Source organism: Cervus canadensis, chromosome 15 (genome assembly GCF_019320065.1).
Source record: "Cervus canadensis isolate Bull #8, Minnesota chromosome 15, ASM1932006v1, whole genome shotgun sequence".
In the NCBI taxonomy this organism is placed as follows: domain Eukaryota; kingdom Metazoa; phylum Chordata; class Mammalia; order Artiodactyla; family Cervidae; genus Cervus; species Cervus canadensis.
The window spans coordinates 68,289,617-68,313,092 of NC_057400.1; the positions used below are offsets into that span (position 1 = coordinate 68,289,617).

A 23,476-nucleotide genomic window follows, 5' to 3' on the forward strand; every position below is an offset into this window, starting at 1 on the left:
GGGGGAGGGAAACATCAAGCACAGCAAAATCCCCTCCCTCATCTTCCAAACAGAGCAAAGGGCTAACTCTGCAGGGGAGAGAGGAAGGCTTCAAAACCAGGTTCTAGGGGAGCGCTTCCACAGTGGGGAAATAGGATAGAGGTTTACAAAATAACCTTAATCCCAAGGGAGAAGCGTTGCAAAACCACAGCCTACTGATCTTAGTGTTTACCACCCAGAGTTGGAGAAAAGGAACAGGAGTCAAAGGAAAAGTAGGGGAAAGGCAACCCATCCCCAGAGAAGGGACAGGAGCACTTATAAGGACCATACCCTTGGTGTATGACTCAGTGCCTTCCAAACATTAAGGATTAATGGGCCACAACATTAAAAGCGTGATGCACAAAAGAATATAGTGATAAAAAGATACTTCACAAAGTACTGGAGTTTCAGCTTCAGCATCAGTCCTTCCAATGAATATTCAGGACTGATTTCTTTTAAGATGGACTGGCTGGACCTCCTTGCTGTCCAAGGGACTCTAAAGAGTCTTCTCCAACTTCACAGTTCAAAAGCATCAATTCTTTGGCACTCAGCTTTCTTTATAGTCCAACTCTCACATCCATACATGACTTCTGGAAAAACCATAGCTTTGACTAGACGGACCTTTGTCAGCAAAGTAATGTCTCTGCTTTTTAATATGCTGCTAGGTTGGTCAAAGCTTTTCTTCCAAGGAGCGAGTGTCTTTTAATTTCACGGGTGCAGTCATTATCTGCACTGATTTTGGAGCCCAGAAAAACAATCTGTCCCTGTTTCCACTGTTTCCCCATCTATTTGCCATGAAGTGATGGGACCAGATGCCATGGTCTTAGTTTTTTGAATGTTGAGTTTTAAGCCAGCTTTTTCACTCTCTTTCACTTTCATCAAGAGGCTCTTTAGTTCCTCTTCACTTTCTGCCATAAGGGTGGTGTCATCTGCATATCTGAGATTGTTGATATTTCTCCTAGCAATCTTGATTCCAGCTTGTGCTTCATCCAGCCCAGAATTTTGCATGATTTACTCTGTATATAAGCTAAATAAGCAGGGTGACAATATACAGTCTTGATGTACTCCTTTCCCAATTTGGAACCAGTCTGTTGTTCCATGTCCAGTTCTAACTGTTGCTTCTTGACTTGCATACAGGTTTCTCAGGAGGCAGGTCAGGTGGTCTGGTATTCCCATCTCTTTCAGAATTTTCCACAGTTTGTTGTGATCCACACAGTCAAAGGCTTCGGCATAGTCAATAAAGCAAAGGAGATGTTTTTCTGGAATTCTCTTGCATTTTCGATGACCCAGCAGATGTTGGCAATTTTACTGCTGGTTCCTCTGCCTTTTCTAAATCCAGCTTGAATATCCGGAAGTTCATGGTTAACATACTGTTGAAGACTACCTTGGAGAATTTTGAGTATTACTTTACTAGCATGTGAAATGAGTACAAGTGTGTGGTGGTCTGAACATTCTTTGGCATTGCCTTTCTTTGGGACTGGAATGAAAACTGACCTTTTCCAGTCCTGTGGCCCCTGCTGGGTTTTCCAAATTTGCTGGAATATTGAGTGCAGCACTTTCACAGCATCATCTTTTAGGATTTGAAAGTGCTAACTGGAATTCCATACCTCCACGAGCTTTGTTTGTAGTGATGCTTCCTAAGGCCCACTTGACTTCGCATTCCAGGATGTCTGGCTCTAGTTGAGTGATCACACCATCATGGTTGTCTGAGTCATTAAGATCTTTTTTGTATAGTTCTTCTGTGTATTCTTGCCACCTCTTTTTAATATCTTCTGCTTCTATTAGGTCCATACCATTCCCGGGAAAGACTAGAGATCTCTTCAAGAAAATTAGAGATACCAAGGGAACATTTCTTGCAAAGTTGGTTAGGGAACTAGATACTAAATGCTGCAACTAAGAGTTCACAAGCTGCAACTAAAAATCTGGCATGCCACAATGAAGATCAAAGATCCTGTGTACCACAACTAAGACCCCATGCAGCCAAATAAAAATGGAATAAATATTTTTTTTAAAAAATCAGTGGGAGAGATGAGATGATCTCACCCACAGAAGAATTTAAATAATTTATGGAAATCCCTCTTCCAGAAGGTAAAGTGTAGTCCCCCTCACCCTCAACTTACCGACATGCTTCCAAAACACAGAGTAGAAAAGGGTAAAAAACGGTAACTTCAGAGAGCAGTGAAAGTCGCTCAGTTGCATCCGACTCTTTGTGATCCCATGGACTATACAGTCCATGGAATTCTCCAGGCTAGAACACTGGAGGGGGTAGCCTTTCCCTTCTCCAGAGGATCTTCCCAACCCAGGGATCGAACCCAGGTCTTCCACATTGCAGGCCGATTCTTAACCAGCTGAGCCACCAAGGAAGCCCAAGAATACTGGAATGGGTAGCCTATCCCTTCTCCAGCGGATCTTCCTGACTCAGGAATCGAAACGGGGTCTCTGGCATTGCAGGCGGATTCTTTACCAGCTGCTGCTGCTGCTGCTGACAAATACCACCTTAACTACATGATAACGGTCAGCATCACCACCTTAACTACATGATAACGGTCAGCATCACCACCTTAACTACATGATAACGGTCAGCATCACCACCTTAACTACATGATAACGGTCAGCATCACCAGCTTTCATGAGGATGTCCTGTACTCCGAGGCATAGTCCCTGATATGTGATGAGAAGGGGGCTTTCCCTTGTAATATTCTTTCCAAAAACTTTTAACTGCAGTCTAGTTATTAAAAAACAAACGGAAACAACAGATGCAAGCCAAGATTAGAGACTATTCTACAGGCGACCTGACAGTGCTCCTCCTAGCTGCCATGGTCACGAAAAATAAGGGAAGACTGATAAAGTGCACAAACTGGAAGACTAAGAGGACACGACAACGAAAAGCCATGTGACATCCTGTACTGGATTCTGGAAAAGAAAATTAAGGGAGAAACTGGTGACATCCAAAGTCCAAAATTAATACTAATACTAATGTTGCAATGTTCTTAATTTTGACAACTGTAACATGGTAACCATATTCCTTTGCTAGGGCTGTTGTAATAAAGCCCCACAGACTAAGCCTCGGCTTAAACAGAAATTTATTGTGTGGAGACTGGAAGGCTGAGATCAAGGCGTCAGCAGGACCAAACCTCCACTGAAGTCACTAGGCAAGGACCTGTCCTAGGCCTCTCTCCCAGCTTCTGATAATTCCCCGGCTTGTCACAGCCTAACTCCAAATATTCACGTGGCACTCTCCTGTGTGTATCTCCAACTTTTCCCTTTCTATAAGGACAAGCGGAGGACAGAGGAGCCTGGCATGCGGCAGTCCACGGGGTCGCAGAGTCAGACATGACTTAGCGACGGAACAAGTGATACTGCATTACTCCAGTACTTCCTCCTCCAGTATGACCTCTTTTTAACTAACTGCATCTGCAGTGACCTGACGGGCTGTTGGGAGAAGCCACCCACCGTGGGCCCTGAGGTTTCCCTGCACGTTACTGCTGTGTGTGTCATGTATCCAAGGGCCTGACTGCTCTGCTCCTGGGTCATTTTTCAGATTTGTATTTGCTGTGAGAAACTTTGAAGAAAAAGTAAAGTGTCCCTCTGGGACAGACAGTAGCTTGCTTACAGCATGCTACAGACTGGCAGGTTCCCCCCAAATTCAGTAGCACCGTCTTGTAATGCAACTCACTGCATATGAACTCATTCATTTGGGCCTCTTCCTACCCCGTGGGGCTTGGGGAGCAAGGGGAACCATAACTAACCTGAAGCTCAATGCTGCTTGTTTGGTCACTAATAATGATGTTCTCCATCTCTAACTCAAGAGTTTCATATCTTTTCCCAGCATCCATGGAACGCTAACAGGCTAACTACTAGTTACCAGACTATAACCTATCCCAAACTCTGTTATCTTGCCAGCTTCGCTTGCCCCAGCCCGATCATAGGCTCCTCCTTCCCTTCAAAAGTAACTGCCTTGGTTTTTATGATAAACACAGAATATACATCCATAAACGTCATCTGTTCATTTTTTAAAAGTGGGTGTATCTTTCGAGTCTTAAAATCTCAGGTTCAGTCTCCATTCCTTTGTTTTCTCTACAATTTGTTGCGGGGGAGGGAGAAGAGCATTTAACCTATAATATTTCTTAGTATGCATTTTGCCAATTGCACACTCATGCTATCCACTTATTTTTAACAGTTGTTCATTCTTGATATTGATTTAGTTAGTCCCCTACTGATCAGCACTGTGTCTAATTTTTTACTGTTGCTATTACAGTGATGTAGGAATATCTTTAAGCATGGACTTAAGTGAAATATTTCTGCAGGACATTTACACAGGGTCAAACTTCAAACAAAGAATATTACAAAATCTTCTGTTAAAAGCCACTAGAATGATAAAATTAATAAAGGATCCTTTTTCCTATCTGAAAAGTTCATGGCCTTCTTAAAACCTGAAAACAACTATTGGTGCATTAATCAAAAACATTCATGCAAAAGGGAGGAAGGGGAAAAGATGAAGTCCTCAGTATTAGCGTCTTTTATGTATACGTTAATTCTGCAGAAAAAAAGCTCTTTTCCAAAAATATCATTAACTTTTAGCTAAAACCTAGAAAAGGTTTCCTATGAAGAGAAATTTCTCATACTAGGAAAGATTACAGAGAACGAGAGTCAGAAATGAAATTCACATACAACCCAGATCTCGGGGTGGGGAATTTCATTTCTGACTCTCGTTCTCTGTAATCAAGTCTTTCCACATTTGACTCCGGGTAAATTCTCTAGACCCACAGCACTCCTTACCAAGGATACAGAGAAAGCCCTGAGTGTAATCTTCACTCTCCTATCTCACAGTTCTTTCCACAGGAATAAATATATTGTGTAACAGAAAGAAAACAGATTTTGGAGTCAGATGACCTCAAACATTAGTTTCGCCACTCACGACTATACACCCTCAGATAAGTTCATCTCAGAACCTCAATTTCTGCGTTTGTAATAGAAATCACCTTAAGATAGAGAACAAAATCATCCTTTAGTGTTACTATGTAAACTCCCACCACTTCCCATCTCTACCCTCTTGAAACCCTAACCACGCTTCAAGGCTCAGATCAAAATAAATGTTTTTTTATAATACATTATTAGTACGTATTTATACCTCTTTCATTAGATTATTCATTTCTGAAGTCAGGAATTGTCTTTTTCATAATAACGTTCCTAACTGCTTACAAAGCAAACATTTAATGTATGTCTTTTCAAGAGGCATAGATTATAAATTGGTTGATACTGATTCTAGATCATCTGGACATACAGAATACAAAAATGATTGCTGTCATGAAAGTGATATATGCAGTATCAATTCATGCAGTCCAACCAGCATGACTTCATACTGAAAAGAACTACTTTCTGAAGGAAAAAATTTTTTCCATGTCCAGGTCAAACTTATGCGGAAAAAAAATGAGCTTCTGCATTTTAAATTAAATTCTGTATATGAGTTTTAAATATAACATTATGAACACTCATTCAGCCTATGAACATAAATAAGACCTCATTAATAGGTCCCACTGGCTTGCATTAGCTTGACAAACCCCATCTGCAGAGATGCAGAACCTTGACCTCCTTTCCAGGCTCAGTTCAGTCGCTCAGTCGTGTCTGGCTCTTTGCAACCCCATGGACTGCAGCACGCCAGACTTCCCTGTCCATCGGCAACTCCTGGGGCTTGCTCAAACTCAGGTCCATTGAGCCGGTAATGCCATCCAATCATCTCATCCTCTGTCATCCCCTTCTCCTCCTGCCTTCAATCTTTCCCAGCATCAGGGTCTTTTCAAATGAGTTAATTCGTCACATCAGGTGGCCAAAATATTGGAGTTTCAGCATCAGTCCTTCCAATGTATAGTCAGGACTGATTTCCTTTAGGATTGACTGGTTTGATCTTGCAGTCCAAGGGACTCTCAAGAGTCTCCTCCAACATCACAGTTCAAAAGAATCAATTCTTCAGTGCTCAGCTTTCTTTATGGTCCAACTCTCACACCCATACATGACTACTGGAAAAACCAAAGCTTTGACTAGAAGGACCTCTGTCAGCAAAGTAATGTCTCTGCTTTGCTGTCTATGTTGGTCATCGCTTTCCTTCCAAGGAGCAAGCGTCTTTTAATTTCATGGCTGCAGTCACCATCTGCAGTGATTCTGAAGCCTAAGAAAATAAAATCTGTGATTATTTCCATTGTTTCCCCATCTATTTGCCAGGAAGTGATGGGACCGGATGCCATGGTCTTTGTTTTTTGAGTGTTGAGTTTTAAGCCAGATTTTTCACTCTCCTCTTTCACTTTCATCAAGAGGCTCTTTAGTTCTTCACTTTCTGCCGTAAGTGTGGTGTCATCATCATCTGAGGTTATTAACATTTCTTCTGGCAATCTTGATTCCAGTTTGTGCTTCATCCAGCCCAGCATTTCGCATGATGTACTCTGCATATAAGTCAAATAAGCAGAGTGTCAGTATACAGCCTTGATGTACTCCTTTTCCTATTTGGAACCAGTCTGTTGTTCCATGTCCAGTTCTAACTGTTGCTTCTTTTTTGTTGTTGTTGTTGTTTTTTTGTAACTGTTGCTTCTTGAACTTCGTACAGATTTCTCAGGAGGCAGGTAAGGTCCATATAATATTTCTGAAGGGTCAAAAGGAATGTCACACTATTAACACGAGTCAGTTCTATCCATTTCTCATAACTCTGCCTAAAGTTCTGCCATCAGTGACATATTTCCATCATTCCACTATGAAGTCAAAACGGCGCTCAGCCCTGAGGTCATGAGAAGGGTCACAGAAGGACTTCCTGGGATACAGCTTCCCTATTTCTGTGTGCGTATGTGCTCAGTCACGTGAACTGTGCGACTCCACGGGCAACAGCCTACGAGACTCCTCTGTCCACGTGATTTTCCAGGCAAGAATGCTGGAGTGGCTGCCATTCCCTTCTCCAGGGGATCTTCCCGACCCACGGATCAAATTCATGTCTCCTGCACTGGCAGGCAGATTCTTTACCACTGTGCCACCTGGGAAGCTCCTCTCTCCCCAGATCTGAGGACATGTAAAAACCATCACTGGTACCTAGAACCATTCAGCCCTCAGGCCTTGATGAGAGTCCAGTTTACATTCCTTTGCTCAAAGTGGTTTATACCCCAGGTCACACAATCCCAAGACATTTGGATTGCCATGTCTTTCTATTCCACTTGTGGTGGTGGTTTAGTCACTAAGTCGTGTCTGACTCTTGCATCCCCCTGGACTGTAGCCCAGCAGGCTCCTCTGTCCATGGAATTCTCCAGGCAAGAACACAGGAAGTGGGTATTCCACTTGTGTGCGTATCTAAATAAGAATCTAAATATGAAAAATAACATTGTCCTAAATTGTTTCTCCAGGGAACTCCTCAGCCTCTGTGTAAGTCAGCTGACTTAAATAAGCAAGGGTGAGACTCCAGTTTTCACATGCCCTTCTCCACTTAGGCTGGATGGAGAAACGCGCTGCAGTGGTTACTCTGTTCCCAGTCTGCCACAGGCTCTAAAGTGCAGTAGGCAGTCCATGGAGCCAGATAGCCTGGATTCAAATCCCATCTCCCACTGATGAGATGTGGATATTGGGGCACACTATTTAGCCTCTCTGTCCCTCTGATTCTGATTCAGTAAGTAGAGATAAGACCATAGTCTGTTTATCAAAACTCCTTGGGTCCAGATGCATTTCAAAATTCAGAAAATTTTCTAGACTTTGGAAAAGTAAAAGTACATATCACTGAGAGTCTGGGTCAGTACACTGTAACCAAATGCTTTACTACCTCTGCGCCAAACCATGAATATTTACACTAGTTAGGATAAAGACAAAAAGAGTTTCAGAAGTGTGTTCCAGTCGTACTTTGCCACTGTGGGGAAACTAACACGATGGCACCAGTCCGGCTCTCTCACGCCCTGCCTCACACCCTCTCGCCCGTGTCCTGCAAACAATGACTGCGTGCCTGTGTGACGGCTGAGATCACTCCCAGCACTCTGCATGCACCTCACAAGGTGCTCGCTTGGTTGCAGGCTGGAGTGTGCAGTACACCTGTATGAGCTTCACCATCAAAGCCTTGGCTACCGCTGCACCAGGGCTACATTGGAGCAACGCAGTGATTATGTTATGTGAGTCTGCTACGGTTACATCATGGTTATGTTGTGGCTGCTACAGCGGCTGCATCAGCCAGGAGAGAGGCTGTGTGATGGCCACCGTGCCGGCCAGGAGAAAATAAACTTGTCTGCAGTTCCCACAGCTCCTCGAGTCTCCCTCCAGCCTCTCAGCTCACACCTTGCCTACCCTGGGTTCAGCGGACAGTGGGGACAGTGTGAACAGCAAGACAGCTGGTGTCAGGAACAGGATGAAGAGCAACACAAGTGGTGTAATTGGCAGGATACCCAGCAGGAAGAGGAGCCTGAGGCTCCACAGAAGAGGCAGCAGGATACCCAGAAGGGAGAAGAGCCTGAGGCTCCACTGGATGGAGGAAGCCAGTGGCCACCCCACAGCACGTGGTACTGTGTGGCTGCGATCCTCCTGGCGTGGGCTCCGGTGGAAGACCGCGAAGTGGTGGACGTTCACTGGATAGCACTGAAAAGGTGTAACAGGTGGTGAGTTCCCGTCTGCTGGACAAGGCGGCATGGACCGCCACTGGCACCAAATGGCGGATCTCCCCGGCTGCCTTGAAGGCAAATACGGATGGTGCTCTCCGTGATGCCACACCGGAGTGCAATGTGCAGAGATGCTTGGACGAACTGGAGTAGCGTGTACTGGTGTCGGAGCAAGAACCCCGTGGCCCTGGGGAACCCAGCATCTCTGACAGTGAGGCGGTAAGTGACAGTGATGATGAAGGCCATGAGACTGCGGGTCCCTGCTCGGCAGCGAGGCCCACTGTGCAGCAGAAGGTAAACATGAGCAGCCTGTGACCTAGGGGCGGGGGGACATCCTCAAGTGGGCCCCAATGTGACTGAGTTAATGAGGTGTCCACCATATACTCAGGTGAAGTTGGTTGACTTGGGTAAGCAGTTTCAGCAAACGCACAGGGAACCCTTGGCAGTATGCTTTTGCAACTCTGGGATACCAGGGTAGATGGCATCTTGTGTTCCGGGTACAAGGTAGAAAGACGGGCATCTATAACCACTCACCCCTCGTGGAGACAAAGGTTACAGAATGCTAGGTGGCTCACGCAGGGTGCACCTAACAAAACACACACCCTGATGGAATGGGATTAATGTGCCATCTGTACCCTGTGGTCGAACACGGGAGAGCTCCCGGACACTCTAAGAGGCATACCGATCCCGAGTCGACCCAAGTGGCAAGAGAACTGGGCATGCAGCAGTAGATATCTAACCCAAATGCCGAGGCCTAGATGATGAGCATTTTACTGGCAGCCTTTGAGATGCCATTTTGAACAATGCCCCATCTACCACTTTGGATCCCGGACTGCTATTCTTGCGCCCTATGTGGGCCGTCCCATCTGTGCGGTGACCTCGATGGTGGCTAGCTTGGGAGAAATAGGGATGGCCACAGGCACGGGGGATCAGAAGTGTGAAGACTCTGAAGGGGGCTCAAGCTAGTAACAGCCCCACCCAGGTGATAAGAATGCAAATGTGGGCTGATTTGCTGGCAGCAGGAGTTGACAAAAATAAAACTGACAGACAGCCCAAAGCTCTGCTCCTAGAGAGCTATGGAGGCAACTGAGACTGAAGGAGCAGTCGACCAAGTTCGGGAAGCAAGAGAAATAGGTGGTTCGGTTAGAAGATTACATGGCACCCAGGATGTTCCTTTAGATGATGCCCTTTTTCACTGTGAATAGGGCTCAGATCAAGGCACCCTCCCGAGCCCAAACAGGGACTGGAGGCCCCAAGGAGAACTTGCAATTCACTGGTCACTAGCTGGTGTACAAAGGGTAATGGCCCTGGGTGACACTGGTGCTGAGTGCAGCCTTGTTTATGGCAAGCCAGAGCAGTTTCCCGTTCCTAGTGCCTCACTGATAACGGCCAAGTGATGTAGATTCACAACAGTGTGCTACAGAGGCTGTGTCTGTGATGCGGATTGTGCTGCAAAGGCTGTGTCTGTGATGAGTATACTGTAAAGGCTGGGTCTGTGATGTAGGTTTAGAACAGTGTACTGCAAAGGCTGTGTCTGTGATGCGGATTGGGCTGCAAAGGCTGTGTCTGTGATGAGTATACTGTAAAGGCTGGGTCCTGTGATGTAGGTTTAGTAGGACAGTGTACTGTAAAGGCTGTGTCTGTGATGTGCTACTAACCTCTGATTCTCTTGCAGATTTAGAACAGTGTGAAAGCATCTGGAATCATGTGGGTGATCCATGAATACCACACAAAAAAAAACCCTCCTAGAAGGGGTGGGCCTGGCGCCTGCGGGGGAGGTTTGTGGATCCTTAATAAAAAAAAAAACCCAGCAGGGGTAGAGTTGCTCCTGGAGGCTTTCCTGAAATCTCACCAGGACAGATGGTGGACTGGACTCGGCCATGGAAGTAAAAGGCACTCCGCGTGCAGTGGGTGGCTCTTTTGGCCCCATGAGGGCAAGGACTGCAACATGAGTTCCAGGTGATACCTGGCACTGGGTTTCCTGTTTTGGGGATTAACTGTTGTTATCGCTACTGCTGTTGGGAGATGTAACTTGAAAGATCAGCATTACTTGCCAAGGGAATATCGCGGAAGATGGACTGTGCATAGATGGTGAGGTGAGAGACCCTGAAGGGGTGAATGTGGCTTAGTCGCCAAGTCATGTCCGACTCTTGCGACCCCATAGACTATAGCCTGAAGGGGTGGAATGTGCCCTCTTGCCCCATGTCCCGTGGACAATGACTTTGCACGGTGTGTAACAGCTGAGATGCTTACGGTACTGCGCATGCGCATCACGAGGTACTCGCTCGGCCACAGGCTAGTGTGTGCCGTGCACCTGCATGAGCTTCACCAGGAAAGCCCCAGCTGCTGCTGCGGCATCGGGGCTACACTGGAGCGACGTCACGGTTATGTTATAAGAGGTTATGCTATGGCTGTGTCACAGCTGCCTTCTGGTTATGTTACGGCTGCTGCTACGGCTGCTGCATCAGCCAGAAGAGAGGCCGTGTTATGGCTGCCGTGCCAGCCGGGAGAGAATAAATGTGTCTGCAGTTCCTACGGCTCCTTGAGTCTCTTTCCAGTCGCTTAGCTTGTGCCTTGCACACCCTGGGTTCCGCGGTCACTGCGGACAGTGTGAACAGCAAGACAGCCACCAAATGCATTTACCACAAATATCCACAAATGTCTGATTTTGAGGTTTCAGAACTACAGATGACAGATCTATAGTTATTTATCCCATAAGACTATGAGAATCAACTGAACTATTAACAATAAGTATCAGTACTTTGAATAGCACCTGGCATGCCATAAGTGCTACATCAGAGTGACTTGTCATTTTTATGTGCAAGGTGCTTGTCGGGTTGTATGAGGGTGCCTTAGCCCATTCAGGCTGCTATAACAAAAATACCATAGATTGCATAGCTTATACTGCATTTGATTCTCACAACTCTGGAGGCTGGGAAGTCAAGATCCAGACGCCTGCAGATTCAGTGTCTGGTGAGGTCTCACCTCCCAGTTCTCGCTGCATCCTCCCTCAGAAGGCAGAAGGGTGGAGGGAGCTCTCTGGTGTTTCCTTTATAAAGGTACTGATTCTCTCATGAGAGCTCGGCCTTCCTGACCTAACCACCTCTTAAAGGCCCCATCTCCAAATATCAACACATTGGCAATTAGATTTCAACATATGAATTTGGGGGGACAGATTCAGTCTATAGTGGAGATATAGAAAAATGAATAAAAATCATTTCTTCCTTACAACATGATAAACTAAGACCATCTAAGCTCTGGAAGGGTACTATTGGTACAATAGTAGGTAACATGTATTAAATGATTATCATATGCCAAGCAGTGTTAGATTTTTTAATGAATTATTTATTATTCATAAGTGCTCTAAGGTGAATACTAATATCCCTCTTTTTAAAATATCGATAAAGGAGGCTGAGAGAGATCAAGTAATCTGCCCAAGATTAAGTAGTACACCCATTATTTAAACCTAAGCATTCTGACCTGAAGATTCATCCTCTTACCTATAACCTTATGCCACCTCCTACAAGTTATATGTGTCAAATTTGACACTATAAAATTGGAAACCACAGTGTATCATGGTCAACAACATCTGCCAGTATTTCTCTACTTCCTTAACAATGACATTTAAAATTACCCATCATAATCTAATAATGCCAGCAAAACAAAGTCCAAACTTACCAAATGCTGCAGTATGATATTAGTCCTTTTGTATGAATTAAACCTGAAACAAATGTAGAATACAATGAACACAGTAATGTGGGTAGTCATGTTTCAGTGTATAAATACTACATTCCCTTTTGCTTGCTTTAGCTTCTTTGAACAAAAGTTTAAACAAAAAGAACAAAAAGTTAAAAAAAAAAAAAGTTTAATTCTCAGTCATTGTGGTATGAACGCAAGACAATACAGCCATTTTCAAAGAAAGTTTGGTGGTTTTGCAAAAAACTAAGCATACCCTTATCATATGACCCAGCTACTGCACACCTTGGTATTTACCCAAATGAGCTGAAAACTTACGTCCTCCTACATGTGAATGTTGATGATGGCTTTATTCATACTAGCCAAAATGTGGATGTAACAAAGAGGTCCTTCAATAGCTGAATGGATAAACAAACGGTGGTATATATACACAATGAAATACTATTCAGCAATAAAAAGAAACAACACTACTCCATAAAAAAAAAAAAAAAAAATAGAGAGGAACCTTAAATATACACTGCTAAGCAAAAGCAGTCAATCTGAAGAGGCTATATATTGTGATCCCAAGCATAGGACATTCTGAAAACTATGGTAGGGTACAGACATTGTGTGTCCTAACACAACAAAATAGGACACATATTTTGTTTGAAGCTCCTCCTCAATGATTCCAAAGTGCAGACAAGTTGTCACTAAAACCAATACTTCACAAAAATTAACCTGAAGTGACAGATTCTAGCTTTAGAAGTATTTCTAAAATAAATTTCATATAGACTTTTAAAATCTGAACTATACTTACCCTAAAGCACCATTTCTAAAACTTTTTTCAACTTAATTCAAAAACTTCCAGAAAGAAAAATTAAGTATCAAAAAAATTAAGTGCTAATTTCTTTAGATCCAGAATAACACTGAACTCCTTTTTATTTGGTTAATATTTATTTGGCTGTGCCAGTTCTTAGTTGAGGCATGTGGGAACTAGTTTCCTCATCAGGAATCAAATCCAGGCCTCCTGCATTGGGAACCCAGGAGTCTTAGCCACTTGCCCATAGGGAAGTCCCCCAGAATAACTCTGAATTCCTTAATGTTGTTGTTTAGTCACTAAGTCATGTCTGACTCTTTGCGACCCCATGGGCTGTAGCCCGCCAGGCCTCTCTGTCCATTAGACTTCCCAGGCAAGAATACTGGAGTGGGCTGCCATTTCCTTCTCCAGAATTCCTTAATGGCCAGTACCCAAATGTCACTTCAAGGCTAACGCTGCCAGACGGGCAAGTTTTATGTAATAATTGAAGGACTACCTGTAGCATAAAGAATAAACAGAAATACAAGGCCTGGCTTCAAGTCCCAGTTTTATTGATGAGAGAGAATTTTATTTCACTTGGGACTTCCCTGGTGGTCCAGTGATTAAGGCTCTGGGCTTCCACTGCAGGAGGTGTGGGTTCCATACCTGGTTGGGAAGCTAAGATCCCACATGCTGTGTGATGTGGCCAAAAAAAATTGTTTTTAAAAGACAGAAAGACAGGGGGAAAAGTCAGAAAGATGAAAATGAGTATCATATAACATTGCTTATATGTAGAATCTAGAAAAATGGTACAGATGAACTTATTGGCAAAACAGAAATAGAGTCACAGATGCCAAGAATATTATGGTTACAGCAGGGATGGGGGACGAATTGAGAGACTGGGGCTGACATATACACTACTACACATAAAATAGGTAACTAATGAGAACCTACTGTTTAGCACAGGGAACTCCACTCAATGATCCGCAGTGACCTAAATGGGAAGGAAATCTATAGAAGAGGAGATATATGTATACGTACAAATGACGCACTTTGCCGTACAGCAGAAACTAACATAACATTGTAAAGCAACTATATTTCAATTTAAAAAAACTTTTTTTAAAGGAAACTAACCCAAATTTGTTCCACCATTCCAGTATTGAAAAATTCAAGTCCACACTGAAGGGGAAAAGGTGAATAAACCAATGAAGCTCAAAAAAAATTTATTTCATTTGAAGAAAGTTAATATAAACCTATAAAACATCAGTTCAAAGGACTGTATATCACATTTACAGGTCAAAAAAATCTCTGGACCAATTACTATAAAGCAAAATAGAAAACGAACTTAAGTACAACTAAGTTCCCTGCCAGATTCTATATAATCATATTACTTCTATAAGTTCCAACTTATACTCAACTATTATTTAAAATCTGGTATTAACGTTTATAACTCAAAAGTCTATCTACATCTTCAGTCTCCAAGTAATTCTGAATTTATGATCTTCAGATTCCTTCCTATTGGCTACCAGAATGCCATCTGGTGGAAGGGAAGTGGCATGCACATCCCAGCTACTGCTAATTTACTTATTCACTTGATAAGGCTTACTTCCTTCACATGATTATCAACTCTGCTGCTAGCAGCAGTTGTTCCAAAGATGGTTCCTGGGCCTACATCATCAGTTTACCTGGGAACATGGTAGAAATGCAAATACTTGACCCCATCCCACACCTACTGAATCAGACACTGTGCAGAAAGGCTCAGAAACCTATGTTTAACAAACCCTCCAGGTGATCCTGATACATGCTAAGGTTAAAAACAACAAAGAAGAATGAGAAGCTTATCATTTAGATTTTTGATTATCAAAAAAAAAGCACACATGGGCTTACAAAATTAACTTTCAGTGAACCTGTTTAAGATGACCATATAATAAAAACAGTGCTTAATGAAGATTATTATAGCAGAAGCAGGCAAAGTAGAATGTGAATAGAAGATCAAGTACAAGGCCAAGTAATTCAGACATAAACTGATGAAGAGCAACTGTGGAAACAAAAGCATGATTTACAAAGTTATTATGAAGTAAAAACTCAATGGAAAAGAAAAAGAATTATGCCAACAATGACCCCAAGATTTCAAGCCAGGAGAATCGGGAGAAATAGGTACTGAAAAGGTTGGAAAGGAAACTATCCGGTTTGTAGGATGAAATATGAATTCTATTTTTAATTTCTTGAGTTTATAATGGTATAAGTAAAAATATTCAACAGTGAGTGGAGAAGAGACCAGAGTTTGAAAGAAAGGTTAGCTAAAGCCATAAACAAGTTACATGCATAGACAATTAGTGAGGCATACAAACCTCTCAGTTCTCTATGGGGAATAAATTAGAAAGTTGTGGCTGAAACCTGTGGCCTGATGGCTGCCTGTGCCTACCAATGTGTTGTATGGTTACCAGGATTTTAAAATGACAAAGATTTTTAAAATCAAGAGAGTTCACTTAAAAATGCAGTTTTCCAGCCTTTCCAGAAATACTGACTGTTATGGAAACCCTGGGCCTAAGTTTCACAATGGCAACAGTACCCCGGGCTGAACAGCTGTCTCCTTGAGACAGAAGGCTCTCTATTGCTCACTTGTTGTTTAGCCGCTAAGTCACATCTGACTCTCTGCGGCCCCATGGACTGTAGCCCACCAGGCTCCTCTGTCTGTGAGATTTCCCAGGCAGGAATACTGGAGTGGATTGCCATTTCCTTCTCCAGGGGATCTTCCCAGCCCAGGATGGAACCCACGTCTCCTGCACGGGCAGGCAGATTCCTCCCTGCTGAGCCGCCAGGGAGGCCCCCCACCGCTCACTAGTTCCCCGCTCAGCCCCACTGCTGCTCCCAGCCAGCACCACTCACCGCTCCCATCTGAGCACCTGCATCTGAGCTGGTGACCCAGCACAGGAAGGGGCTACAGTGGATGGGGTCCTTCCTCCAACGGAAGGACTGATGCAGAAGCTGAAGCTCCAATACTCTGGCCACCTGATTTAAAGAGCTAACTCACTGGAAAAGACCCTGATGCCGGGAAAGATTGAAGGCAGGAGGAGACGCGGGCAACAGAGGATGAGATGGTGGGATGACATCACCAACTGGATGGACATGAGTGTGAGTCCACTCTGGGAGTCGGACACGACTGAGCGACTAACACTTTCACTTTCAGCATAGAAAAAAACATAACTGAATCAAGTATTGAGTCTTCAGAAACAACTACATAGAAGTAAAGAGAGGTAGACCAAGAAGCAAACCGGAAGAATCCAGTTCAGCAAACCACAGAGGAGATGCAGGAGGGAATGAGCATTACTAACAACTTAAGGAGTCAGGCTCTTTGAAGAGGCTCCCTGATCACCCACTGCCTTCTAAACCTGGTCTTCTTTTCCTCTAAGACATTGATCCCCAGAGTTGATAACTATTACTTTTGTTTAAATATCTGTTTCTGATCTGATCTCCTTGGACTTCAAGGATCTGAAGTAAGAAACAATAAGAACAAATAGTCTAGTTCGGCCACTGGATAACAGAAGTGCCTAGGATACTATCTCCCAGGAGCGGTTAATAGAACAGTAAGTACCGTTGAATTCACGAAGTAAACTGGAGCCAAATCTTTGAAACCCACGCTGGGAAGCTTTAATTCCAGAGGTAAGAGGACAACCTCTAAAAGCTTCTAAGCAGAGAAATGGATGGCACTGAAGTAAACATTAGTAAGATTAATATGGCAGCCATGTACCAAGTAAGATGGTAGGCAAGGAGAGAGGGGATCAGGGGGCAGACAGACTGAAACCACAATCACAGACAACTAGCCAATCTGATCACAGGACCACAGTCTTGTCTAACTCAATGAGACTAAGCCATGCCGTGTGGGGCCACCCAAGACGGCCGGGTCATGGTGGAGAGGTCTGACAGAATGTGGTCCACTGGAGAAGGGAATGGCAAACCACTTCAGCATTCTTGCCTTGAGAACCCCATGAACAGTATGAAAAGGCAAAATGATAGGATACTGAAAGAGGAACTCCCCAGGTCAGTAGGTGCCCAATATGCTACTGGAGATCAGTGGAGAAATAACTCCAGAAAGAATGAAGGGATGGAGCCAAAGCAAAAACAACAACCAGTTGTGAATGGGACTGGTGATGGAAGCAGGGTTCGATGCTGTAAAGAGCAATATTGCATAGGAACCTGGAATGTTAGGTCCATGAATCAAGGCAAATTGGAAGTGGTCAAACAGGAGATGACAAGAGTGAACATCGACATTCTAGGAATCAGTGAACTAAGATGGACTGGAATGGGTGAATTTAACTCAGATGACTACTACTACTACTGTGGGCAGGAATAACTTAGAAGAAATGGAGTAGCCATCATAGTCAACAAAAGAGTCTGAAATGCAGTACTTGGATGCAATCTCAAAAATGACAGAATGATCTCTGTTTGTTTCCAAGGCAAAGCATTCAATACAATGGTAATCCAAGTCTATGCCCCGACCAGTAATGCTGAAGAAGCTGAACAGTTCTATGAAGACCTACAAGACCTTCTAGAACTAACATCCAAAAAAGATGTCCTTTTCATTTTAGGGGACTGGAATACAAAAGTAGGAAATCAAGAAACATCTGAAGTAACAGGCAAATTTGGCCCTCGAGTACAGAATGAAGCTGGACAAAGGCTAATAGAGTTCTGCCAAGAGAACGCACTGGTCATAGCAAACACCCTCTTCCAACAATACAAGAGAAGACTCTACACATGGACATCACCAGATGGTCGACACCGAAATCAGACTGATTATATTCTTTGCAGCCAAAGATGGAGAAGCTCTATCCAGTCAGCAAAAGCAAGACCGGGAGCTGACTGTGGCTCAGATCATGAACTCCTTATTGCCAAATTCAGACTAAAACTGAAGAAAGTGGAGAAAACCAATAGACCATTCAGGTATGACGTAAATCAAATCCCTTATGACTACACAGGGGAAGTGAGAAATAGATTTAAGGGGCTAGATCTGATAGAGAGCCTGATGAACTATGGATGGAGGTTTGTGACACTGTACAGGAGACAGAAATTAAGACCATCCCCAAGAAAAAGAAATGCAAAAAAGCAAAATGGTTGTCTGAGGAGGCCTTACAAATAGCTGTGAAAAGAAGAGAAGCAAAAAGCAAAGGAGAAAAGGAAAGGTATTCCCATTTGAATGCAGAGTTCCAAAGAACAGCAAGGAGAGATAAGAAGGCCTTCCTCAGTGATCAATGCAAAGAAATAGAGAAAAACAGCAGAATGGGAAAGACTAGAGATCTCCTCAAGAAAATTAGAGATACCAAGGGAACATTTCATGCAAAGATGGGCTCAATAAACGACAGAAATGGTGGAACCTAACAGAAGCAGAAGATATTAAGAGATGGCAAGAATACACAGAAGAACTGTACAAAAAAGATCTTCATGACCCAGATAATCACGATGGTGTGATCACTCACCTAGAGCCAGACATCCTGGAATGGGAAGCAAAGTGGGCCTTAGGAAGCATCACAATGAACAAAGCTAGTGGAGGTGATGGAATTCCAGTTGAGCTATTTCAAATCCTGAAAGATGATGCTGTGAAAGTGCTGCACTCAATACGCCAGCAAATCTGGAAAACTCAGCAGTGGCCACAGGACTGGAAAAGGTCAGTTTTCATCCCAATCCCAAAGAAAGACAATCCCAAAGAATGCTCAAACTACCACACAGTTGCACTCATCTCACACTCTAGTAAAGTAATGCTCAAAATTCTCCAAGCCAGGCTTCAGCAATACGTGAACCATGAACTTCCAGATGTTCAAGCTGGTTTTAGAAAAGACAGAGGAACCAGAGATCAAAATGCCAACATCCGCTGGATTATTGAAAAAGCAAGAGAGTTCCAGAAAACCATCTATTTCTGCTTTATTGACTATGCCAAAGCCTTTGACTGTATGGATCACAACAAACTGTGGAAAATTCTTCAAGAGATGGGAATACCAGACCACCTGACCTGCCTTTGAGAAACCTATATGCAGGTCAGGAAGCAAGAGTTAGAACTGGACATGGAACAACAGACTGGTTCCAAATAGGAAAAGGAGTACGTCAAGGCTGTATATTGTCACCCTGCTTATTTAACTTATATGCAGAGTACATCATGAGAAACGCTGGGCTGGAGGGAGCACAAGCTGGAATCAAGATTGCCGGGAGAAATATCAATAACCTCAGATATGCAGATGACACCACCCTTATGGCAGAAAGTGAGGAAGAACTAAAGAGCCTCTTGATGAAAGTGAAAGAGGAGAGTGAAAGCTCAATATTAAGAAAACTAAGATCATGGCATCAGTCCCATCACTTCATGGCAAATAGATGGGGAAACAGTGGACACAGTGGCTGACTTTTCCGGGCTCCAAAATCACTGCAGATGGTGATTGCAGCCATGAAATTAAAAGACGCTTGCTCCTTGGAAGGAAAGGTATGACCAACCTAGACAACATATTAAAAAGCAGAGACGTTACTTTGCCAACAGAAATCCACCTAGTCAAAGCTATGGTTTTTCCAGTGGTCATGTATGGATGTGAGAGTTGGACTATAAAGAAGGCTGAGCTCCGAAGAATTGATGCTTTTGAACTGTGGTGTTGGAGAAGACTCTTGAGAGTCCCTTGGACTGCAAGGAGATCCAAGCAGTCCATCCTAAAGGAGATCAGTCCTGGGTGTTCATTGGAAGGACTGATGCTGAAGCTGAAACTCCAATACTTTGGCCACCTGATGAGAAGAGCTGACTCATTGGAAAGGCCCCTGATGCTGGGAAATACTGAGGGCAGGAGGAGAAGGGGACAACAGAGGATGAGATGATTGGATGGCATCACCGATTCGATGGACATGGGTTTGGGTGGACTCCGAGAGTTGGTGATGGACAGGGAGGCCTAGAGTGCTGTGGTTCATGGGGTCGCAAAGAGTCAGACATGACTGAGCAACTGAACTGAACATGTGCAGAATCTATTCAAATTGCAAACAGATGAGAGATAAATCAGCAGTCATGTACGGATGCGAGAGTTGGAAGGCTGAGCGCCAAAGAATTGATGCTTTTGATCTGTAGTGCTGGAGAAGACTTTCGAGAGACCCTTAGACCGCAAGGAGATCAAACCAGTCAATCTTAAAGGAAATCAACCCTGAATATTCATTGGAAGACTGATGCTGAAGCTGAAGCTCCAATCCTCTGGCAACCTGATTTGAAGAGCTTACTCACTGGAAAAGACCCTGATGCTGGGAAAGATTGAAGGCAGGAGAAGGCGACAACAGAGCATGAGCTGATTGGATGGCATCACTGACTCAGCGGACATCAGTTTGAGTAAACTCGGGAAGATGGTGAAGGACAGGGAAGTCTGGTGAGCTGCAGTCCAAAGGGTCCCAAAGACTCAGACATGACTTGGGGACTGAACAAGAGATAAATCAAGTTTCCACAAAATGAACGCATGATAAGATCATGAGAAGTGTGTTCAAATTCAAATCAGCAGGAAGAGATAAGGATTAGGAGTGTGGGAGAACTTAGATAACTTCAGGAATCTAAAAGGATGGGTAGTACTAAGAAGTTGAAAGTGCAAAGGTGGAACAAGGGTTGCAGTTATGTCCAAATGTACATCTGCAGTGCAAAGAAGACATTCAGGTGGTTGTGAATAGTACTAGAGCTCAGGATAAATTGGGGTTAGTCATACAAACTTGAGAGTTATCTTCAGAGTGAGGTACTCTATTGGGGAACAACGATGACAACAAATTCCAAGGACTGTATTGGCACCAGGGCAAGATAAGTAGTGAAGAATGGTAGTAGGAAAGCAAGGCGCTGGCCGAAAAGCCAAGCGTAGCCAGACTTTAAGGACTGGACAACAATGTCAACCACAGCACAGAGGCCCTACTTTCTCTCGGAAAACTTTGGCACTCTATAACTTAATACATTTGTAGACTACATTGTTATAGACTTGATGAAACTCGCCTCTGTTCTCTGCTTTGCTAGGGTAATACCCATACCAGGCCTAGCCCTGGAAAACGCATCTCTGATCAAAGTCCCCAAATGGGTCCGGGACTTGCCTAATCAGTGCACCTTGCAATTCGGGGCGGTACAAAACCAACCTGAGCTCTGGAAATGATAAAGTCTTTCCCAAGTCATTTAATTTTGTTAATAAATATGCCTTCCCAATTTGTTTCTCAAACAATTTGATATTTGTTCAAAGCTTCAAAAAAGCAGCAGCAGTGATTACATATACTGATTTTCTTTATATCTGCCAAGTCTCTCTGTGAGCTAGTTAGAGTCACAGGGACAACTAATTTCAAGGTATAAAAATAAACAAGTTAATAATTTTTTTAAAAAAACACACGGGGGGAAGGAAAGCAACTCTTCTATTTTTTTTTCAAATACTGAACAACAGGTCCGCAGCGCGCATTCATGCTGTCCTTTCAGTCGTGTCCGACTTTTTGCCACCCTGTGGCCCATAAGCCCACCAGGCTCCTCTGCCCATGAGATTCTCCAGGCGAGAATACTGGAGCGGGTTGCCATGCCCACCTCCAGGGGATCTTCCAGACCCAGGGATCAAACCCACGTCTCTTATGTCTCCTGCACTAGCAGGAGGGTTCTTTACCACTAGCGGCACATGGGAAGCCCCCCAGGCCCATGGATGCCTGTCAAAACAAGACACACTGCTCTAAAGCTGTGCGTGCTAAGTCTCTTTAGTCGTGTTCGACTCTTTGCGACCCTATGGACTATAGCCGGCCAGGCTTCTCTGTCCATGGGATTCTCCAGGCAAGAATACTGTAGTGGGTTGCCATTTCCTCCTCCAGGAGTTCTTCCCCATCCAGGGATCGAACCCGTGGTCTCTTATGTCTCCTGGATAGGCAGGTGGGTTTCTGACCACTAGAGCCACCTAGCAAGCCCTCTCTAAAGCCGTAACTCTCCTTAAATCAAAAAACCACTCCCATCTCTTTTCCCCAAGGCAAAAGCCAAGGTTCAAAACCCCAGGGAATTTCAGCCGTCAAGCTAATTAGCCGGCTCTCCCTTCAAGTGGTCCTAGCTGCTACACCGGGGGCAGGCAAACGGCCTCAGGACTGCTGCAGCCTAACTGCCCTTCTACAGTGATCGCTACCAGATTTTCTCAGCTGAGCTCAAGCTGCATTGGGCAGTACTTTCAAAAGTTAAACATGTCTGCACACAAACTTCCCCAAGGCAAGCTGCGTGTGCGCAACACACGGCTCAAAGTTTCAGACACCTATACCAATGCTGGAATCATGCGACAGATCTGAACAATAGTCGCACCACGAGCACAGAGATACCTAGCAAAGCACGAATGTTTGTTAGCAGCACAAAAAAATGCCATAAAATTCCTCCAAGTTGAAACTCTGCGCGTCCCTCAAACTTACTCAACTCTAAAGAAGGAAAGGAATGGAGGTCAGGCTGCCTAAGAGCCAGAGAGGTAGAAAACGAAGGCGATGCTGAGAAGACGGTGCTAGAAGGAGTAAGGCGAGACTCGGAGGAGGTGGGAGGGGGGTTGATCCGGGCGAGTCGGGTCTGAGCGCTGCGTCTCCAAAGGCGACGCGAAACTTCAAGGCCAGACAGTCCCCACTCCCGACCTTTTTCATCCGGGCAACCGCAAGTGACGAGGCTGTCCTTAGCTGCTCGCGTACTCACCTCGACATGAGTCTGCACAACTCCTGCAGCCCCATTGCCAAAACACCGGAGCCTAAAGCAGCGCTGACTGAGCAGCCCACTCAGCGTGGCTCCTCACGTCAGACCCGCCTACTGGCGCCAGACGCCTCCGGAAACAGACGGCAAGTCCTCCAGAGGGCTAGAGAGGCCCAGAGCAGGCCTTTCCGCTGCGCCGCGCTGAGGGGCAGGGCCAGAGCAACTGCTGAGGAAATTGGCCGAGAGAAGGCAGGTGGGCCGGGGCGGGCCGGGGCGGGCCGGAGCCGGGGGCGGGGCGGGGCCGGGGGCGGGGCGACGCGGGGCCGGGCCGGGCCGGGGCGGGGCGGGGCCGGGGCCGGGGCCGGGGGCGACGCGGAGCCGGGGCGGGGCGGGGCCGGGGCGGGGCGGGACCGGGGCGGGGCGACGCGGAACCGGGGCGGGGCGGGGCCGGGGCGGGGCGGGGAGGGGCGGAGCCGGGGGCGGGGGCAACGCGGGGCCAGGGCGGGGGCGGGGGCGGGGGCGGGGCGGGGGCAACGCGGGGCGGGGGCGGAGGCGGGGCGGGGGCGGAGGCGGGGCGGAGGCGGGGCGGGGCGGGGCCGGGACGGGGCCCAGTTGGAGGCAGAGGTCGACTCGGGGCTGAAGACGCGGTCAGAGAGCAGAGGCGGGCTGATGGGGAGCGTGGGAGGAGATTGCTCGCTATGGGCTCTGTTGGAAAAA

The 23,476-nt window shown here is 45.2% G+C and overlaps 1 protein-coding gene across 3 annotated transcripts in view; it reads right to left on the reverse strand.

The window, feature by feature from the left end:
* The window catches only part of HIBCH (3-hydroxyisobutyryl-CoA hydrolase), a 107,927-nt gene extending 84,993 nt beyond the window's left edge, over positions 1-22,934 (reverse strand). Inside the window, exons 1-2 of one of the 3 annotated variants that reach the window (XM_043487855.1) lie at positions 22,766-22,934; positions 12,306-12,348 (exon numbers count right to left, since the gene is read on the reverse strand). In XM_043487855.1, coding sequence (XP_043343790.1) covers positions 12,306-12,348; positions 22,766-22,800 — 78 coding nt within the window. In that variant the 5' untranslated portion in view covers positions 22,801-22,934. The remainder of the gene's footprint in view (positions 1-12,305; positions 12,349-22,765) is intronic. The other 2 variants (XM_043487853.1, XM_043487854.1) reach the window with 2 other exon arrangements.
* Between the last annotated feature and the right edge of the window lie 542 nt (positions 22,935-23,476).